This window comes from Dipodomys spectabilis, unplaced genomic scaffold, assembly GCF_019054845.1.
Source record: "Dipodomys spectabilis isolate Male_0828 unplaced genomic scaffold, ASM1905484v1 ptg000024l, whole genome shotgun sequence".
NCBI classification, from domain to species: Eukaryota; Metazoa; Chordata; class Mammalia; order Rodentia; family Heteromyidae; genus Dipodomys; species Dipodomys spectabilis.
The window spans coordinates 29,005,801-29,026,522 of NW_024870701.1; the positions used below are offsets into that span (position 1 = coordinate 29,005,801).

General features: G+C 37.3%; 1 protein-coding gene across 1 annotated transcript in view; it reads left to right on the forward strand.

The window, feature by feature from the left end:
• Positions 1 to 20,722, forward strand: part of Dcc (DCC netrin 1 receptor) — a 992,977-nt gene that overhangs the window by 670,978 nt on the left and 301,277 nt on the right. The window contains exon 8 of the mRNA XM_042675181.1: positions 17,646 to 17,802. Coding sequence (XP_042531115.1) covers positions 17,646 to 17,802 — 157 coding nt within the window. The remainder of the gene's footprint in view (positions 1 to 17,645; positions 17,803 to 20,722) is intronic.

Genomic DNA, 20,722 nt, shown 5'->3' on the forward strand with positions numbered 1-20,722 from the left:
GGCTGATCGGAGGGAAGAGTTCCCTCATATATGAATCAACATATACAATCAAGAACCTATGACATGCTAGTCACTGGGTAGGTTATGAAGAAAGAAGAGCCCACCCGTGATTTTAAAAGCAATTAAAATATAGACATGACATAAGGAAATACACACTCAGTACCAACAAAGTTATACAGACAAGTAAATACCACCCTAACTCAGAAGTGACAGAGAAAATCATAGGCAGAGAGAGAGAATGGAGTTTGCACAGAAGACTCCACCCTTGCCATTCCTCGTAAAAATAAATCAGTACTAACCAAAATGGATCTCCTACATTTTTTAATGTGTGAAGAAACTTGGCAGACATGCCATCATTATCTCTGAGAGGTTTTTTTCTTTCTTTCTTTCTTCCTTCCTTTTTTGTAGTTATTACATTTTGGCTCAGGCAAAGACAGATTCATGTAGCTCATCAATGTCTAGTAGATAGCAAGTTTTTAAGGCACTTTTATAGTGAGAGTAAGTCATCCTGCTTTATTTATATACTTACATGGTCATCTTTACTATTATGATAGCAAACTTCTCAATTTCACGATCTTGGCAGATGGAGACAATGCCACATTTAATTTTTACACTTGTTAAAAGGAAGCCTATTTCCCAAGGAGAATTTTAAGAGTAAAGGACTCTGAACCAGTGACAGATTGATAATGTAAATATCCCTCCTTTGTAGACTTGGCCAGTTCTTATGGTGTAAATAGTTCATATGAACAATTCTACATTTCCAAGTCAATGCTACTGAGACCTGGGTAGGGAATACTTGAGTAGATGAAGCTGACCTGGGCTAGCGCAAGCTTACTCCAGCACTCCCTGGGCTAGCGCAAGCTTACTCCAGCACTCCCCTGAAGTTTTCAGACTTTCAGATTCCATCCACCCATCCAGATGTGCGTAAGGATGATGTTTGACATATTAATTCTATTTCCATTGTCATCCCAGCTTGGTCTTTATTCTTTTATTTATTTTTGCAATATATGGCTGTGTGATAAGAGTATGGAAGTCAAAGTTGCTCTACCCCAGATGAAGCTTGCTTGTTTTTGGCTGTCAAAATGCAGTTTCTTTTGTTGTGGAGAACAGCAGTGTCTTTTTGCTTGAGCAGAAGCGTGACAGTGAGGTGAAGAGCAGAGAAGGGCAGGGTCAGGATCTGTTGTGCTAGGCAGGGGTGCTGCGGCTGTTTATTGTCATTTCCCCCCACACACACCTCCCGCATACAAGCACATGCCAATCCAAGGTTTGTCATTTCAAAATTGAGGTAGCAATTCCAAGCTGTCCACTGAATTGTAGCAACTAACCCCTAATGGCATAATTCTAGAGCGACCTCCAGAACAAATTCTTTTATGTTTCAAACCTTTCATGAGTCTAGGGCAAACATCATAGTGATCTTCACAGCCTTGTGCCCCTGTCTTACGGGGTCACCTCTCAGTACTAGGCTTGACAAAGTCCTGTATGGACAAAGAGATTTGTGAATTAGAATCTTCCAACGTTGAGTGAGTGAGAATCTAGTTGGGATCTATTGTTTTCCCCACTGTCCAAACAAGATGTATAGAAATTTCCATACTGCTAAGTACCCATTCCCTCCGTGTTCTTTTCCACATCCATGTGGGAATCTGGTCATCGCTTGGCCACCCCTTAGTTTTTACCACTTTGCTGTTGCTTACATTTGCTCCAACAGTTACTTCAGCTAAGACATCTGGCAGAGCCTTTACTATATAGTGAAGTTGTCTGCATTGGTTGGGCTGATAACTGAGCAACCTTGTGGGAGGCCTTACAACCATTCTAGATATGTGACTAGTAACTAGTGACAACTTGCCTTTACTATGTAGTAAAGTTGTCTGCATTGGTTGGGCTGATACCTGAGCAACCTTGGGGGGGGGGGCTTACAACCATTCTAGATATGTGACTAGTAACTAGTGACAACTTGCACACAAGTATAGTGAGAACTTGATGTAAGTTTGCAAAATGCCTTAAAGATTTTAGGGGTAAATCTTAGCATCATTTTAAAGTATCTTTGCCCCCCCCCCATCCTTTATTTTACTGAGAGAGCTTTTCATCAGATTCATCAGAGAGCATGCAGTATTGGATGGAGTTCAGAGTCAGCAAACTCTAGCTCTGTTGTCTTGAGACCCTGGCCTGGAGTCCTTTGTGAATGAATTACTCCTCCCTCAGGTATGCTACACCTTCCCAAGGATTCCTTTTTGATTACATAACCTATTGATCAAGAAATTTCTCAACAATATTATCTACCATCTTAAGGAGCCAGTTAGAACTCTGGAACTACTATAAAATGAATACACAAACAACCAATTTCTAATTTGTAAAGAACAAGCCCTAGAGAGAAGAAGAAGATGGCGGAGGAGAAGCTGGAGGCTAAACAAGCTCTCGCATAGAAAGCGGTTTTAGTGTTCCAGTGAACAGTCCTAGGGTAGAGAGTCACACCAAGTGTGCCATCATAGACAGAGAGTTTGGCCAGAGAGGAAAACCCCAGGCAGCTTGATTAAGGAGACAGATTTGAGCTCTGGCTTTTCAAAGACACAGTCAAAAGGAAGGATATGTTGGCTCAAAAGGCTGCCCTCCCTAACTTCTGAAGGATCAATGCCAGTATACAATAACAATAATACCATTTGCAAGGCATTTGGGGAGATGATACAAAGAATAAAATTGAGAATTGCTGATATTGGGAATATGAGTTGAATTGGTCATGGTGATTGAGAGGAGAGTCAGTGAATATTGTTACAGAGCTAGAGACCATTTTTTTATAGAATGCCTGGTAGGGTCATGGAGTCACATAGGTGAGACCCATAATTCATGTATTTTTTTCAGGCAGCCATGCCTGTAATTGTGTGAACGGATAAGAGGAAGCCTCCGTCTAAGGATGTGTGGATTTTAAACATGCCTTGTTGTGCTTCAGGCTAGTTATCACGTTCACATATATGCTGACAAGGCAAAAGTATATTAAATATCTTTATGGATAGTCAACCTTAATAAGGCAGGACGTGCACTTAATTATAGTCATTTATTGGTGACTTTTCTAGGTTAATTATAGTTTTATGTAATCTAAGCTTGAAGTAGTTGAATAATAATAAAGTAGCATTTATATGCTGAACATGGAAAGGGCAGGCTCAGGATCATTTATATTTGTGAATTAAACTCTCCGGGTGAATGTATATAAGACATAGACATGTTTCCCAAGAATATTAGCTTACTAGAGTCACTTAAATATAAAGGAAGATTATTTACAGATCATTAGAGTTAGAGACCCATGGTATTAATGTGACAGACACATTCTTTATACACAAATCTGTATCTCTCTTAGCCACTTGGCAGAGTACAACTAAAGAGTTTGAGAAAGAAATGGTTCATGTCTTGGTTCGGAATTTAATTCTGGGGTGAGAAGATTGTAGTTAAAACAGATCGGTTGTTCTTTGATATTAATTGAAGATTTGTTTTTCTTGTAGTCATTTAACTTGATGACTTTATGTATACGAGGTTATTGCAAAAGAAACTTTCAGAAGATGATACACTGAACCCAGATTGTGATGCTATGGCTAGAAGTGGGGTTTCAGAAGCAAGAGTGGTACTCTCTCTGAGGAAATACTAATGACATTGTAAATGTCAAAGACAGCACTGGAAATATTCCAGTCTTTGAGTGTTGCCAGACTCTGTTTGGCCAAGCATGCTCCCTGCACCTTATCTCTCAACGTATTGCAATGAGGAGAACAAAAAGTTTACCATTCCTTCGGTTCCTAGGGATTGATTTAACTGGCCTTGGGAAATGATGGCGAAGAGGCAGTTAAGATGATGTCTCTTAGGTATGGTGGGCAGGATGAAATAAGATATTGAGAAGACAATAGTCATCATAGAAATAAATTTTCATTACATACATGGATTTAAAGGTCAATGATCAAGAAGCCAGACAAAGAATTAAGTTTATTCTATGAAGGAAAGACAGCAGAAATATGACATTTTGATTTTTGCATTTCCTCATTCAAAGTCTGGAAAAAAATCCTCTATAGAGTTATAAGAATTGGATTTTTTTGTGTGTGTGAGCGTGGCTGTTAATTACTAATGCAGTCTTTTTTACCCTATGTGTTATAGCCAGGAATATTATTTCCTAGGAGTAAATGTCACTTCCGTATTTTTATTATGTCTTTTGTTCTCCAAATATTCCCAAGTCTGTCTGTATAACTATCTTCTCTGTTATCTATCTATCTATCCATCCACTTGAATGGAGGAAAAGAATGTAGAGTTTAGCCATGCGAACATGGCAATAGCAAATGGCAATAGCAGGAATAGCAAACTGATTTCCTAGAGAAAATTTGCAAGTGACTGAATTGCTCTGTTTTTAAGCCATGTTTTTACATTGGGTTTCTATTGATTCCACTAATGTCACCCAAGCTGTGTAGCTCAGGCTGTTCTGATGCTATGACAGAGGAATAGCAAACAACCTCTATTAATAAAGTAGAAAGGCATGAATAGACTATGTTTCCTTATCGATTTGCTAGGATACGATGTCAATACTGGGAGCCATTTACTTAATAAACACAACACAAATATATTTTCCATCAATTTTCCCCCAACAAGCATGATTGGTTATTTGTTTATTTTGAACAAAGAAGTAATTACCTATGAGTAGATAGGACTCTCATGTATGTATGTTTCATCTATCATTTCTCTATATAGTGTTTATACACATGCTTGCATTCACATGTATACATGTACACATACACACCTAGATATGGCAAATATCATATGCCCATAAAGAATAAACTACATATATTATAAGATGGGTATTTTTAGGTGACTACAGAAGGAACAGCACATACTATTGCCTTGCTATATGTTGTAGTTATTACCAAAAGGGGGCTACAAAGGTATTGTGCCTCAATTTTATCACTGTTTCAATTTCCCAAGTGTGGAAAAAAAATTAGTAGATCTATCTAATGTTAAGGGAAAGAAATCACATATTAAAAAAGAAATCCATGTGTACTGAGTTAAATTTCTAGAAAACACATATTGAATGGGTCATGACAGGGCGCGAATTACAGGTTTCCCAAAGTACAAGTGAAAGATGGATGGACCGCAAAGGCCATGAGGAAACCTCTGAAGGTGGAAGATGTAGCCTACCTCTTAAATACAGTTATCGTCAGGGAGTTCTGCAAAACTTTTCAAATCAAATACTTCCAAAGGGAAAGTTGGTTGAACTGAACCCAAACCTCAATAAAATTGTTTTAAATTGAGGCTCTCAATACCTAAAAATGTATATGAAGAATAACTTTATATTTGCCACATCTCTAATAAAACTAAGTGATTTGCATTTTGGGGGACACACTGCATATTTCTGCAAATATACTCTTAGGAGGAATTTAATTGATGATTTTCATTTTATTCTATAATGCTTAATTTCCAAAAGGCCATTCTGAAGAAAACTGAGGGGAGAGGGAGTTGGTTTTGTTTTTGTTTTTCCTAGTAGATGCAATTAATTCTGTCCTAAGGAATAAAAAGGCAATGAATGATCTTTTGAATGTTTATCATGTTGACTACAAATTGCTGTATTAGTATTCTTTTGGGGTTCTTTTAGGTAGTGTATTTGAACATCGGGACCTCATGCTTGCAAAACCGCCACTTGCTGTATTAGCTATCATTGCTACTTCACAGGTGATCACAGACTTTATACAACACAGATTTATCCTCCGCAGACTTCTCTACCATGTGGGTCACTCCGTACGTAGTTGAGAACATGATGTTTTACTTCCTTAAGCCCAGGAGAGAATCTCTCCTTCCAGCCTTCTAAGACCAGGCTTTGTGAGATGTTGCTTACTCGAGAGAGGGCCTACTCATAAGCTCTGCTATATAATGTAATCCATTCAAAATTGATCATCTCATCAGTTTTGCTCTTTCAATGACAAGAGATCCATCTGCATTCAAAAGAGCAATCAGCTTGGTCAAGCTGAGCCACTTTAGGTAAAGCCATCTGCCACAATTATTTTATAGAAAACTTCTGTTATATATTATTTTTAATAATATATTTCAATACAGGCACATCTTTAAACAAATATATAAGTAAATATTACAGTTTAAAAGCAGAGTGTGATTCAATTTCAGATAAGCAGGGTAAGTATACTTCAAATTGATTTATTACACATTCCTTTAGTTTCTCTATAAAAATCTCAGGGCTATAGCTATTGTACCGTGCGAAGCATGTTTTTGCAATGTACCAGGCAACAAGGAGTTAATGTACCTCTCTTTAAATTAGCCGATTTCAATCTTCCTCATCAGGAAAATAAGACCTATAATTTGCAAAATGAATCCACTTTCTTGAATAGTGGCTGAATAAAAAAAAACATCGAGTATTTTAATAATTATTTATTCTATGGTTCCCTACTGTTCATAAAAATCAAAAATAAAATATTAAAAACATAGATCATAATATTAGTTACAGATGTCAGTTTCTTCCTTTTTTCTTCTGAAGAAAAGGTGCTAATGAATTCCTCTAGACTGATTTCTGACATAATTACCAGGATTGTACAATACATCATTCTACATTTATGCCAGCAAATTAGCATCTGTGATTCATACAGTGGCAGCTTTCTTAATTTTATCATGCTTTAAATATATGTTGTTTAGGCTTTCAAAATAACAGGTGGCTGTATACCTTCTCGATTGGAGAGCATTTACAATTCTGTCAATAGTGAAGATTTCACAAATGACACACACGATAGGCCTGGAGGGTAAAGCAAAATAAAATCTGTGACTCTGACAAATATACTGCAACATGCATCAATAATTTCCACGTGAGAAATATGAATTTTAATGATTCTTACTGTCATTCTTTCTATCTATGTTGGGGGGATTATACAACATTCCGCACATAATATTCATTTTCTGATACCCAGAAGGCAGCTACAGAGGGTGTCAGTAGACACACACGCAATAGTGTGTGCTTGTATGAACTGCTGTGTACAGTACCATTGCATCTAGGAAATCAGATTTACACACTACCACTTCAAGTGCATTTCTGAACTTCCTAAACCCTTTGGTGATACAGAATTGTAATAAAACTATCGAGTATAGTAAAACTATGCACTGATTTGAGCAGTATCAGATTCATAGGAGGGTCACTCAGAGAAACAATGGTGACAAAATTGCTCTATGCTGCCCCATCCAATTTGTTTTTTGTTTTTTGTTTTTTGTTTTTTTTTTTTAGAATAAACTGCTCTCTTGGGGCTGCCATCTTCTAGGGCAAAGGGCAATAATGTGTTTAGCTAATTGTGCAGGTATCTCCAGCAGCAGTTACTCAGTCTCTTCCTTTCCTTAGAGAATGAGGAGATTATAGTTCCGGTTATTTTTTATTTGTTTTCAAAATGAGGAAATAGGTGCAAAGGATGATTAAAATATTTATCCAGTATTGCACATGAGTGAAAGTAGAATTAATATTTGTGATCTAATTTCTAGATTGGCCTTTATGTTTTACTCTTCACTTTGTGTTTGTACACCCATTTTGTACGTTGTGGGAACTGGGTGTTCTGCATGTGATTCATAAATATGAACTTGGTTGACACTGAAATCGGTCCTTTATATAATGTCAATCCAATTAGATACTATTGTCCTCACATTTTATTGGTAGAGAAACTGAGTCAAGGAAAGGTGAAGTAACTTGTGTGCGGATGAGTAATGAGTATATGGTGAAGGCAGCTCAGCTATTGTGCTGTGTCACATGCAATTTCCACATGTGGCTTGCCTTTACACTGTAGGTCTGAAACAACATCAAATAATGGCTTTGTCCCGCTGCCTCCGTCTGCTTTCTGTCATGTGCTGGATAATTCATCAGGAGAAGAGATGCACTAGGGTTTACCGTGGTGATGACTGGCAGGTCCAAATTCCTGACACCAGAACCCTTGTGAAGATCTCCTTGACTGTATAGAGAACATGATAGAAAACAGTAATGGGAAACAGTCAAAATCAGAAGTGTCCAAGTTCCGTGGGGTATCTTTGTTCCAGAAGTGGGCTCTCCAAACAACTGATTCCGCCAAAGGGACCTCATCTAATCCACCAAAATGGGCATTAGTCCAGAGGTGGGAGCCTCTTTGACCTAACCAGCTGTCCAGGGTCCCATCTCAGTTTGATTCCATTGCGGGTCAAGTTTCCAGCACATGAACCTTAGGGATACAGGCCATATCTAAACCAAGGGGTCTAGTAGCATTGGTCCTACAGCTTCTGCTCAGGTCATCTACCCAGGAAGGTAGAACGAAGAGTCAGTACCAAGATGGTAGGAGGTCACCTGGCTTACTTCATTTCTCTCCCTTCAGTGTCTGGTACATGGAGGTACACAGCTACAGTATTTTGAATGAATACATGATCAGATGGTTCAGCATATGAGTCGATGGGTGAATGGTTTCAGACTTTCTTTCAAGGAAGTGCCAGTCTGTGATGAAAACCTAAATTATATGAACTAAAGGTTTTAGATCTTTTTATTCCCTTCATTTCCTTCAAAGAGTCTGTCTATAAATAAAAGCACTCCAGTCTGGGTTAAACAGATTGGCTCAGTTTTAAAATATATATTAGAAAAACATATGTTGAAACCCCAATTAGGCAAGCTATTATCTGCATGGCTCAGTCTCAACTCAGATTAATTTGGTAGAGGTGAAAATGAATTCTTTCACAGAAATGATCTTGCCATATTTTAGAATGATGTTTCCGTATGGAAGACAATTTCATATGCAAAAACTATGGAACAGAATAAAAAAATCATTGGAGAAAGGTGGTGGAGGTGTCTTCATCTGAAATGTATATTAAATACCATGGAATCAAGCATGAAACACAGGGTTAAGAAACAGACAGGGCTTGGTAATTTGAGTTTTATACTCTTGCCAAAGTCATCAGATAAAAATAATGCCATATTTGTACTTTTAAAACTTTGAGGCAATATGTTTTGTTTTATTTTTCTAAGAGAAGAAATAAGAACTTAGGAAAGAGCTAATATAATAACAGAATGGATTTTTGTATATGCTGAAGCAAAAAGAAGAAACTCAGTATGTGGTGATGTATGGGTTTGAAATGATTGTTTTAAGAGTGACAAGACAAAGCTTGAGAAAGAATTTTAACAGAATGTATAAAATCAAAAGTAAAGGATGGGATACACGGACATTGATTTTATTCATCAAATCTCAAATATTCCACACCACAAGGACCTACTCAAAATTTAGTAGAGGTTGTTTAAGCATCCGTTATAAATACATTTGATAGCATGTAATAAATTCAGATGGAAATGGCACAGGAAGTTTTCTAATGAGACATTAAGATGAGTTATGAGATTTTTAATATTCATTCTTATATTGGGCAGTTGTTGCATGAGAGTGAGTCAATTCTTCACATAACATTATCCCCAGTGAAAACTCCACCAGAAAAAAATCTACTAGATTCTGATTATTGAGTTTACTGTTTCCTTTATTCATGCATATTATAGGGACACGTTTTTATAAAAAGTACCTACAGCCTTTACCTCCTATTTTTTAAACTGGGCTAAATTAGGGAAGTTAATCGAGTGAAAGAAATAGCAAAGAGAAGGAAGCTATGCACTGATGGTTATCTCTCCCACACTCCCAAAATAATTGGCAATGTTACTGAGCCAATGGATATGAAGCAAAGGGTGGGCCAAAGTTAATATGAAGTGAAATTAAAGAGGATTTACCATACTACTAATAGGTAGAAGTATAAGAATGTGTTAAAGGAGAAAGAAGTAGAAATTTCTAGATCAGGTTTGTTTCACAGATAAGCTGTAATCCTAAATTGTCACATTTAAATGCTGCATTAGATTATGAAAACCCAGATAACAGAGACGGATAACTTATGTAGCCATAGCTTTATGTTTATTATAGAACAATTGCAGAATTTTGAGCTTCTATTAATAACATAGAAATGAGCTCTGGAATCTATATAGGCAATCTTTTCTTCTATCAGAAAGTTGATGATGAATTTACTATTTAGTCTACATTTTTATCAATTTATTTTATTTATTTATTCATTTATTTTTGTCGTTCGTGGGGCCTGAACTCTGGGCCTGGGCGCTGTCCCTCAGCTCTTCAGCTCAAGGCTAGCGCTCTACCACTTGAGCCACAGCACTACTTCTGGCTTTTTCTGTTTATGTGGTGCTGAGGAATCGAAACCAGGGCCTCATGCATGCAAGGCAAGCACTCTACCACTGAGCCACCTTCCCAGCCCCAATTTATTTTTATTATAAAGGTGATGTACAGAGGGGTTTCAGTTACATGGGGCAGGTAATGGGTACATGTCCTTTCGAACAGCGGAGTCTGCTGTTCCCTCATTCTCTCCCAGGCCCTCCCTTCCATCTCCACCCACAGTTATATAGTTCATTTCACCAGTGTCCAGTGGGCTTCACTGCTGTACTTTCTCACCCTTTTCCCCTCAAATTCTGATCCCTCACCACCCCCACCTCCACTCCTGAAGATGTACTCTTGAATATGCCACACATATGGCAAAAAAGACAGAATCATAAAGCTAAAAACTGCTCAGGCTTGTAATCTTAACTACTTAGGTGGCTGATATCTGAGGATCACAGTTCAAAGCCAGCCTGGGCAGGAAAGTCCATGAGACTCTTATCTCCAGTTAACCACCAGAAAGCTGGAATTGGTGCTGTGGCTGAAGTGTGAGAGCACTAGCTTTGAGCTGAAGAGCTGAGGACAGTGCCCAGGCCCAGAGTTCGAGTCCCATGACCGAAAAAGAGGGAGGGAAAGAAGCCTCTTGTTTCCATGTCTTGGAGTTCGTTTCAGGATGTATATATTATATAAATCTGAAGAGGCACTTAGATATTGTGCCTTTGTATTTCTCTCCTATGTATCCTTTTTTGGTCTATGTGTGAGAATCTGATCATATCCCAGTCTGATTTACAACTGATTTCCACTTATCAGAGACAACATGCTTCATTTGTCTCTCTGAGCTTGGCTTACCTCACTTAACATGATTCATTCTAGATCTATCAATTTCCCTGTGAAGGTATTGTTTATATTTTGCTTTAAATAATCCAAGATATAAGAATGATTGCCCCTTTTGCATTTGAATTCTCATACACAGTCACATTCTTGAAGATGAAATCTACAGTATTTTGTTTCTTATAGTAACATTTTTACAGTGATATTATTCCTTTTTTTTGGAACTAATAGTTACCGTGAGGAGGGTATGCTAATAGGAATATCCAACAATATTGCAATGAAATTCATATATACAAACAGTACCTTCTCAAATTCCTATGAAAAATGTACTTCATTTGTGGGAGCTCTTTCCATATTAGGCACACTAGTTCTTTATTCTAGTATTAAAACTTTTACACAAGGGTAACATTCCTACTTACATCTCGGATGCTCTTTCACACAGAATTTTCAATTTCAAAGTCATATTTATCAAAAGTTTTCTACATTAGTTGTGTTTTTTTCTTCTTCTCAGAAATGTCTCCTTACATGACTAGTACAATTGAATTCACTCTTTTTTTGAGCTTTTCTTGAGTAATTGAAAGATATTTAAAAAATATTTCTGGGTCCTGTTCTATGATATTGCTCTTTCTATCCCTTTCTGAAATATGTAAATGAAGGTCTCCGCAAAGAGTGAGTAAATTATCTCATTCAAGCTTACATAGTGAAGCCTGGCTGGTGCTTTCTGATGCTGTCCAGTTGCCTCTCACTTGATGGAGATTTAGAGGTAAACTTCAAGCGTGACTTTCCATCTTAACAATATTGAACTTTACTATAGGAGAAAAACCTATGCATTCCTTTTGTTTGTTTTTGTTTTTTTTATTTTGTTTTTGTTTTTTTTTTTAAAGATGGTGAAATAGTCCGCATGGGTTGGCTTTCTCTTTGTATTTTCAATGCCTGAAACTCAACTCAAAGTACTCTGTGAACACCATCTACTATCCTTATCTCTCTGCAGAGGAACAAGTATGTGTGAATACTGGGAAGGAAAACCAGGGAGATGGGACTCTGACAGAGGACTCCATTATTTTAATGTCAGCGTTTTAAACTTGCTCTAAATCAGTGTCTTTAGAGCCAGTGTGCTGTGGTGTGAATGTCCGTGTCTCTATACAGTCTAGGTCAAAACCTACCTGCCATTGTGGAGGTATTACGAGGGGCAATTCTTTAAAGAGTCACTTGAGAAAATCACAAAGGCTCTGCCCTTGTGAACAGGATTAGCACCCTTATTAAAGAAGCCATTTTGTCCCTTATGTTGCTTGAGCTGAAGAATAGGGTGCTTTCACATGATGGGAGGGCTGGGGTAGGAGAAAAGGGAGAACTCCTCCCCTCAAATGCATGGATCAAGGAACCCCAGGAATCAAGCACCTCCCAAGGGTCACACCTCCCGCTATTGTTGAAATGTAAAGGGATTCATTTTCGAGATGACATTTAGATGGCAGATAAATAGGTAAGCCTTGCTCCTAATTCCAATTCCAGGATTCTTTCTCTTTACTCTAAGACAAAAAGAAGTTCATCAATCCTCTTACTGTTTGATGATAAGGAACATTTTAATGTAACTCAAAATATACATTGATTTAGCTGAAGTTATAACCAAAATAAACTTTATGCTATGATAGGTGAGTGCTTATATCCTGTATTTCAGAATTTTATAGCCCCTGTGTTAAATTTTGAACCCTTTAATAAACTTTATGATTCATAATTCAAATCTATAAGAGATTTTAGGTAAATAACACATATGATTCCTCATAAATGAGATTTTTTTGAAAGACACATCTCTATAAGAATGAACATTGTTCCACTTAGAGTGGCCAAGGAAAATACTTGCTTTTGATACATTGCCATGATTTATTAATATATGTGTTTTAATTTTTTAATCACAGGCCTCAGGTAGTTGTTTTGTTTGCCTGCTTCATGACTCTTAAGTTCAGGGTTTCAGATAATAATGGCTGTTTATGCTTTGCAGCTTTGCTCCTGTTTTTACTATAAAACTTGAAGAAGGAAAAGGATGAGTTTTCAGGAGTCATCACTTTGCTGTGTTTGCATGAGCCACCTGCTCATGATTCAAAGATTGGTCAGGATCCATTTCTCTCTCCATCTCTTTGTTCTGTCTTGGCCTCATAGGGTAAACCTTACAAGTAGCTCAATAAAAGGAAATGTGCTTTGTGCTTCATGTGTATTCTCCATTCCCTGTTTTTTTTTCAGGAGTTCCATAGCAGTGACATGAAACTCTACTTGCATAAACCTACCTGGAATTAGTAATCATTTATCTTAAAAGTTTGTACCCACTATTATCCCTTTACTTTTTATTTCCCTTTAATTTACTTCACTGGCTATAAAATTCAAGGATGAGTAGCAAGGGTTTAGAGCCAAGTGCACTATGCAGATACTTAATGAACCTCCAGTGTTACTTTGCCAATGCATTCTTGGCCTGCGCCACCTCTACACACACACCCTTGAACATCTGAAACATGGCATTTCGGAAGCCTGTCATTCCCAAATTCTGAATCTCAGAGAAATAAGGAAAGAAAAATTTCAAATATGCCCATCCCGGCAATGAATGTTTCCACAGCTATACTTATATCATACCTTAAAATATATTATCTGAACTTCATTTAAAATCCCATGTCAGGGTTGGATGTTTGCCATTAGTAGAACTCGCTGAGCTATCAGATGTGATGGGAGCATTTTTATGGAGCTACATAGCATCTTAAAACAGTAAAAGTGCTTCTTAAGAGTACTCATACTGCTAATGAGGGTGGCTTAAGCCTTTTATTCTTCTTACTTAAGTTTTATTAGCTTCCACTCACCTTTATTTGCACTTCTTGTTAGAATATTCAGTGGACTAACGTGTATATGACTTTATGTGACTATGTATATGTGTATGTATTCGTAAATATACATGCACATATGCACATAAATATGTAAATATATAGATATATGTGTCTCAGTACTAATTCATTTTTTTCTTAACAATGCAGCTTTGTCATTAATTTCAATTTCCTTTCACCAAAGGAAATTGCATGGAAAACACTGCTCCTTGCTTCCCAGGCCCTGCCATACTGATCTGTTATCAGCAATGTGTAGGTTCTTTGGATCTTCTACATGGACAGCTGACAGGACGCCTGGCAGCCTGGGACAAAGCACCATATGGCTGGGAGGAGGAGAAAGATGATAAATGTGCTTGCGGAAGGGAGGAGAGATGTCACAGCTTGTCAGTCTTTATCCCCAGAGGAAGATCTGATGACAGATCTGATGGCATTGAAATGGCTTGGGTTGGGGTCTCTGGGCATGGAGAAGAGATAAATAATGACTGGGAATTCAGTGACATCCCCTCAAGGGAAAGGGTGGGCATGGATAGAGGTTCAGCTTCCCTGTAGCTTGGGGAACATGCCAGAAAGAATGTCAGAAAGAATCATTGATGAGAGCCATGATAGAAGATGGCTTCAAAAGCCTTGGAAGAATGACAAAGTGTACAATGATTAATAAGAATATGAAGGAGAGGCATCTGAAATGAAATATACACTTTAATAATCAGTATATAAATGGATAAAAATTTAAATGATTAGTTAAGATAGACTTTTTTCATCTGCCACCTGATAAAGGAACTAGGGGATGTCATTGGGGTGAACAAGTACTCTCCTTGTATAATGGCCCCAACTTACTTAGCTAGAGCTCTCTCCACTGTTTTCCTATGGGCTCTGAGGTCTCCAGTCAGACATGATAAAACTGGGAGAGTAGAAACAAGATTTTTGTTCTCTGAGTCTGATGATAATCAAATAATATAACTGTTCATTGAATATATATCATATGCTAGCTAGATGCATAAGCAGCTCTTAAAATGCATTTTCATCTTCACTTAGTACTTCTATATATTAAATATTTGGATCAATTTTGTAATATGATAAGTAAAGCTCAGAGAAGCTAAATAACTTTCTATGTCACAGAGTATCATAGAAATCCAGTACTCACCTTTATGCATTCTGAGCAGTTAAGGGTTTCTCCCAATAGTGGTCCCATTGGAACCATATATCCATGGAAACCATTGTATTGATATATATGTTCCATTTGTTTTAGACCTCTATTCACTATAGCAAAGATATGAAATTAACTATTATCAATGGATGAATAAAGAATATATGGTATCATATAAAGGGGAGCATTATTGCAGCATAAATAGAATGAAGTTATGTTATTTTCAGTAGTAGATTAGGCAGACATTAGATTAAACAAAATAACCCAGACAGACAAATGCAAATGCCTCATGATCTTTGTTGAAATGTGGAACCTTAAAAAGTTAATTTTATGAAAGTGAGCGTAAAGTGTCACTTCCTAGAGTTGGAGTGAGGGAAGATAGAGGAAGCTGGATAAAAGGTACCACAATTCTGAGATGGGAGGAGTAAATTCTACTATTAAACTGCACCCTAGGGTGATTGTTATTCATAGCATTTAGTATGAATTTAATAAAAAATGGAGATGCATTTGAAGCTTCTCAAAACAAATGATAAAATTTTTAAGGATATAGAAATTCTTATCACACTGATTATAATATTATATATATTATAGGTATATGTATCAAATTTCCAGTATCACCATAAATATATACAAATATTTTATATCAATAAAATGAAATCAAAACACAAATGATTTTTAGCTTAAATAATAACAATTGGAAACTGGTAGGCAAACAACAAATATTCATTTTATTGATTTCAGATGATAGCCCAATATGTTCTTTTATATAAATATGAGATTTTTGTAGATTACCTTTCATTTTACATTTAACATCCCTTACTTTTAAATGTCTTTGAAAAATAATTTGTAATTTTACTGTTTCCTAATATACTCTTTGAATTTTGAAGCATAATGTGAAATTTTAGGAAAACATATTTGTAATTTCTAACCATATACAGCTAAAGTTCTTTGAGAAAGTTACAGAATTTAAATAATTAAAGAAAAGCCTTTGGTATCTAGATTGTACTTTTATAGAAAAAATAGCCTAGGAGGATAGCTGTTATTAAGGCTATTGCACTGGAAATAATACAACCATTTACTTTTTTCTAAAGTATATTTGGGATTTTTATTTCCTTCATAAATCATCCCCATTTACCATGATAGTAATTTTTTAGGTGTCTTTAGAAGAAAAAGACTATGTTGTTATAGTAGAGCCAATTCACCTCCCTTTCTCCATGACAACAGATAAAGAAGCTGTAACCATAGCAACAGTAATAGGACAGAGAGATTAGGGCCAGACTGGAGATTAGGCCTCCAAGGGCAAAGAAAAGAGGTTATGATTGGTTCCTTATTGAGACTTTATTTGAAGACAAGTTACTGTTGAGGAAAAGCATAGGGGATTAGCAAGAAAAAAATTAATTCCTCTGCATAAAGAACAATTGTTTTGCTTTGTTTTGTTTTTTAAAAAGTGCTTTTTTTCCCTAGTTTTATGTAAGTGGTTTAAACTGAGGTAAGAAATGCTTGATTCACTCTATTCTGTGCTTTGTCTATTTTTTTCTAGATCTAGACCAGCATTCTTAGAAAATACTCCTCAGAGCCCAGGGAGAAGATGCTGATTTGGTTGCAATTTCTTATTGTCCTCTTACTGATCATGCGTGCTCAAGATTGGTTGATACTAACACTTCTTGTTCTGCTTTTTTGTTTGTTTTGTTTGTTTCTTTTACTTTTTCTTTTTCTTCCTTTTCTTTTTTTTTTTTTTGTGGTGGTTACTGGGATTTGAACTCAGGGCCTTGACCTTATTAGGTTTGTTTGCCTGGTACTCTACAATTTGGTCATGCTTGTTCTTTTGGAGATGAATCTCATGAATTTTTCCACCTGGACTGGCTTCAAATCATGATCCTCCAGATCTCAGCCACTTAGAGCTAAGATTACAGGTGTGAGCTACATATGTCCAATTTCCGGCTCACATTTAGTGATGGGATTTGAAAACTCCTATCACTTTATTTTAATTAAGGAGTTGAACAAGGGAGGTATTTAACATAGCAGAATGTGAACACAATACACTCCTTCCTGTCATTTGCAAACTTATTTTCTAGCTTTCAAAACATTTTATGGGGGAAAAACAAAGGATAACAATGCTCAATAGGAAATGTACTCATTACCTTCCTCATGTAACCGGAACCCCTCTGTACAGTATCTTTACAATAAAAAATAAAAAAAAAACATTGTAAAGGTTTTCCTAAGTCACCATTAATCACATTTTAAAATTAATTTCAATATCTAATTTTGATTTTCTTCCAACCTATAAATTGCTGAAGTATCATGCGCAGCCTGTGATTTTGGATATCAGCACCAAGGAAAGATAAACATTATTGTTGGTTTAATGATAAATTTTTAGAATGATTTGCCAAATGCATGAGTTTTTTTTTTTTTTTTTAACCTTATGGACCTCAGAAAAAGTCATGCAAACAAACGGAACCCATTTAAACCATCTGACCATGTATAAAGGTGCCGTATTAATTAACCACTGCTTTAGACTCAAGGGATTTGAATTTGATGTTGAAGTTGAGTTTGATTTCATGTCCCGTGTTCTTTCTGCTGATAGAGTGACAGCCATACCTTAGCTGTCTGTGTCGCGTCAGCTTTCTCTTCTTGCCTAATTCCCCCTCCCTTCGTCCACAGCTATGCCAAGCTCCAGTGTCCTCCCTTCTGCACCCAGAGATGTGGTTCCTGTCCTGGTTTCCAGTCGGTTTGTCCGTCTCAGCTGGCGCCCACCAGCGGAAGCAAGAGGGAATGTTCAAACCTTCACGGTCTTTTTCTCCAGAGAGGGTGACAACAGGTAGGTACTAGTGATCAAATTTCAGCCTAATCTTCCATCCTTTTCAAAGTTTCCCCGTGGGACACTGGCCGGGGGAGACTGGGCAGAGAACTTGAAAACTCTGAATTCTCTACTCTGTATTCATTACCAAGTAGAGATGTGTGGTTTGTAAAAGCAGAATTGCTAGAGGAAACAAATTAAATTACTTATCTACAACCTCCTTATTAAGTGAGGGAAGAATGGGATCCTGTGATAAGAGGTTTTACTTCCTTGAGGTTTCAAAATGAGGAGACAAGTAGGCTATACACAGGTAAAGGCCATAGTATTAAACACATCGTTGTGACTCATTCCCAATCCCAACACCACCACTGGCATCACAGGAACTTTCACCATATGTTTTTAATGAGGAAGAAATGATACTTGCTTTTCAAATGTCTCTTAGGACAAAATCCAGCTCACACCTCTAAGATCATAGCAGACTCTCCTCTTCGATAGAAGTTGTTATTGTGACTATTGCTGTGGACCAGGAATGAGTTAACTATGTCCAATTTCGAGATCACAATCTCTTGCTTTGGGGGCTTATTTATCCCTTGCAACTGCTCCGGTATCATATCTAGATTTTCCACTTTGATTTCTGCATTTTAGGTAGATATTAGATAAGGTCCATCCGTGTAAGACAAAGCAGTTTCATGTGTTAATCTTCTAATCTCTCAAATGAATGAGTGTTTTGAACACATGCAATCTTTAAGAATCCTGAGGATTCAGAGAGACAAGTATAGTCTGTACTTGACAGGTGAGCCTTGGTTTTAAATGCTGCAGTACGATGCTCATGCAGTTCAGAACAACTTCACTCAGGGTGGGGTCTCAAAACGCTTCTCTTTCTAATGGTTAACCTCAGTTACAAACTATCATTTTTAAAGGTTTCCATTTCTTCCTTGCAATTTTACCTGACTTTAAAATGAAAGGAGAAACAAACATACACACAGCCATCTATCTGCTCACTCAATACTTCATTATCAGGAAAAGGTAGCCATTTGTGTTAGCATTACCTCTGCTACTGTTTTACTCCATCACTGGATGGTGTCTTAAAAGTTTGTGAACTATAGTTTGCACAGCTAAGAAATGAGAATCAATGTTCTTGCCCAAGTGTTAATGTAGATTTTCTAGAGACATTATAAATTCAACCTGCCCCCAAACCATATGTGTGTATGTGCCCCCCCTCCACACACACACACACACACACACACACACACACACACACACACATGTATTACGCCTTCTATCCAAGTGTCTCTGTTCATTGCCACTCAATATCCAGCCTTGTCAAGTCTCCCTCAGGTCAGCAGGTCATTCATTCTTCTCTTTATTCAATCACTGCCATCATTATTGCCCAACTCTGTGAATCATTTCTCAGCTTTTAATCCATCTCCACCCTGTCTGGACTTAACTTTGTGAAATAGTCTATATCACTCACACAACTGTTTTAAAAGTATGAATATCCTCATGATTGGCCACAATGAAACCTCTGCATAAAAATAATTCCACAAAAGCTCTCAAACTCCCTCGGATGAAAATCTAGCTTGAATCTATTTATAGCTAGAAGCTCCTGTAACCTATAATGGCTAAAAATAGAGCATCTAAGTTCAAATGACTGGATCTACACATAGCCCTAACATTTATCAAAAGTTTGACTTTTGTGGGTTTCATCATGTATAAAATATAAATAATACCTACATGTTAGAAAAGATAAAAGAGCAGCTCTGCCTCAAAGGATTGCTATGACAGCCAAGGGAAGGAATTCAAGCAAAGCATGTAGGGCAGTCATTGTCCCCAGGAAGAGTGAAGAGATTACCCTGGGCATAGAAACAATTTAGAAAAGAGGCTGAAAATAAGGCTCAGAAAATGAGAAGGAGAAGGGGGAAAAGAAGGGGAAGATAGGAATAGAATGAGGTTATGAAAGAAACAGAGAGAAGAGAGAAAGTCAGGGAAGGGATAGAAAGGGGGGAGGAGAAGAAGGAGGAGAGGAGGAAGGAGAGGAGGAGAAAAGAAGAGGAAAGAAAGAAAAGAGGGAGAAAAGCCAGAAAGGAAGGGAGGGAGGGAGGGAGGAACAGAGGAAAGAAGAAAGAAAGGAAGGGGAGAAAAGCTTTTGTTGCTACTGGTGTGTGTGTGTGTGTGTGTGTGTGTGTGTGTGTGCGTGTGTGCGTGCGTGCGTGCGTGCGTACGTGCGTGTGTGTGTGTGTGCTGTCCTGGTGGGGAGTCTGGGAGCCTTCTTTGAACATTTTTGCTCAAGTCTGATATTCTGCCTCTTGAAGCACACATCGCTTTTGGCTTCTTGGTGGTTAATTGGAGATAAGAATCTCAGGTACTTTCCTGCTTGTGCTGGCTTCAAAATCAATCCTCAATCTCAGCTTCTGGCATAGAGGGGGTTACAGGCATGAGCCACTGGCACTCAGCTGGTCATTATGTTCTCATTTGTTTTTGTAACTTCTTATTTTCCTGAATATAATAACATTTTGATCCTTTCCTCTTCTATCAAAATCCTTCTTTTCATTGCAAGCATCATTCCTCCGTAACCAATGCTACTCACTCCCAGGGTCATCCACAGTTCCATAGCATCAATCACTGCAGTATCTGCTGCAAACGTCACTCTTCAATCATGATTCTAATCCTTCTCCATTTAGCTTCCTTCTTACAACAGTCATCCACAGAGACATTCAATCTATTGATTCTATAGTATCTACTATTCCTTGTCCTTCTTCTTTTCCTTTACTTATTTACCATGATAAATTCCATGGCTAGTTGACTATGAGTTTCCATCTACTCTGACATTTTTGTGCTTGAAGTTAGTTGGAAGAAATAATCAACTGTGTTGACCCAACCCACTCCCAAGTAATAGCTACTAATCTCATGCGAACTACTAACACTTTTAACAGCCAGGGTA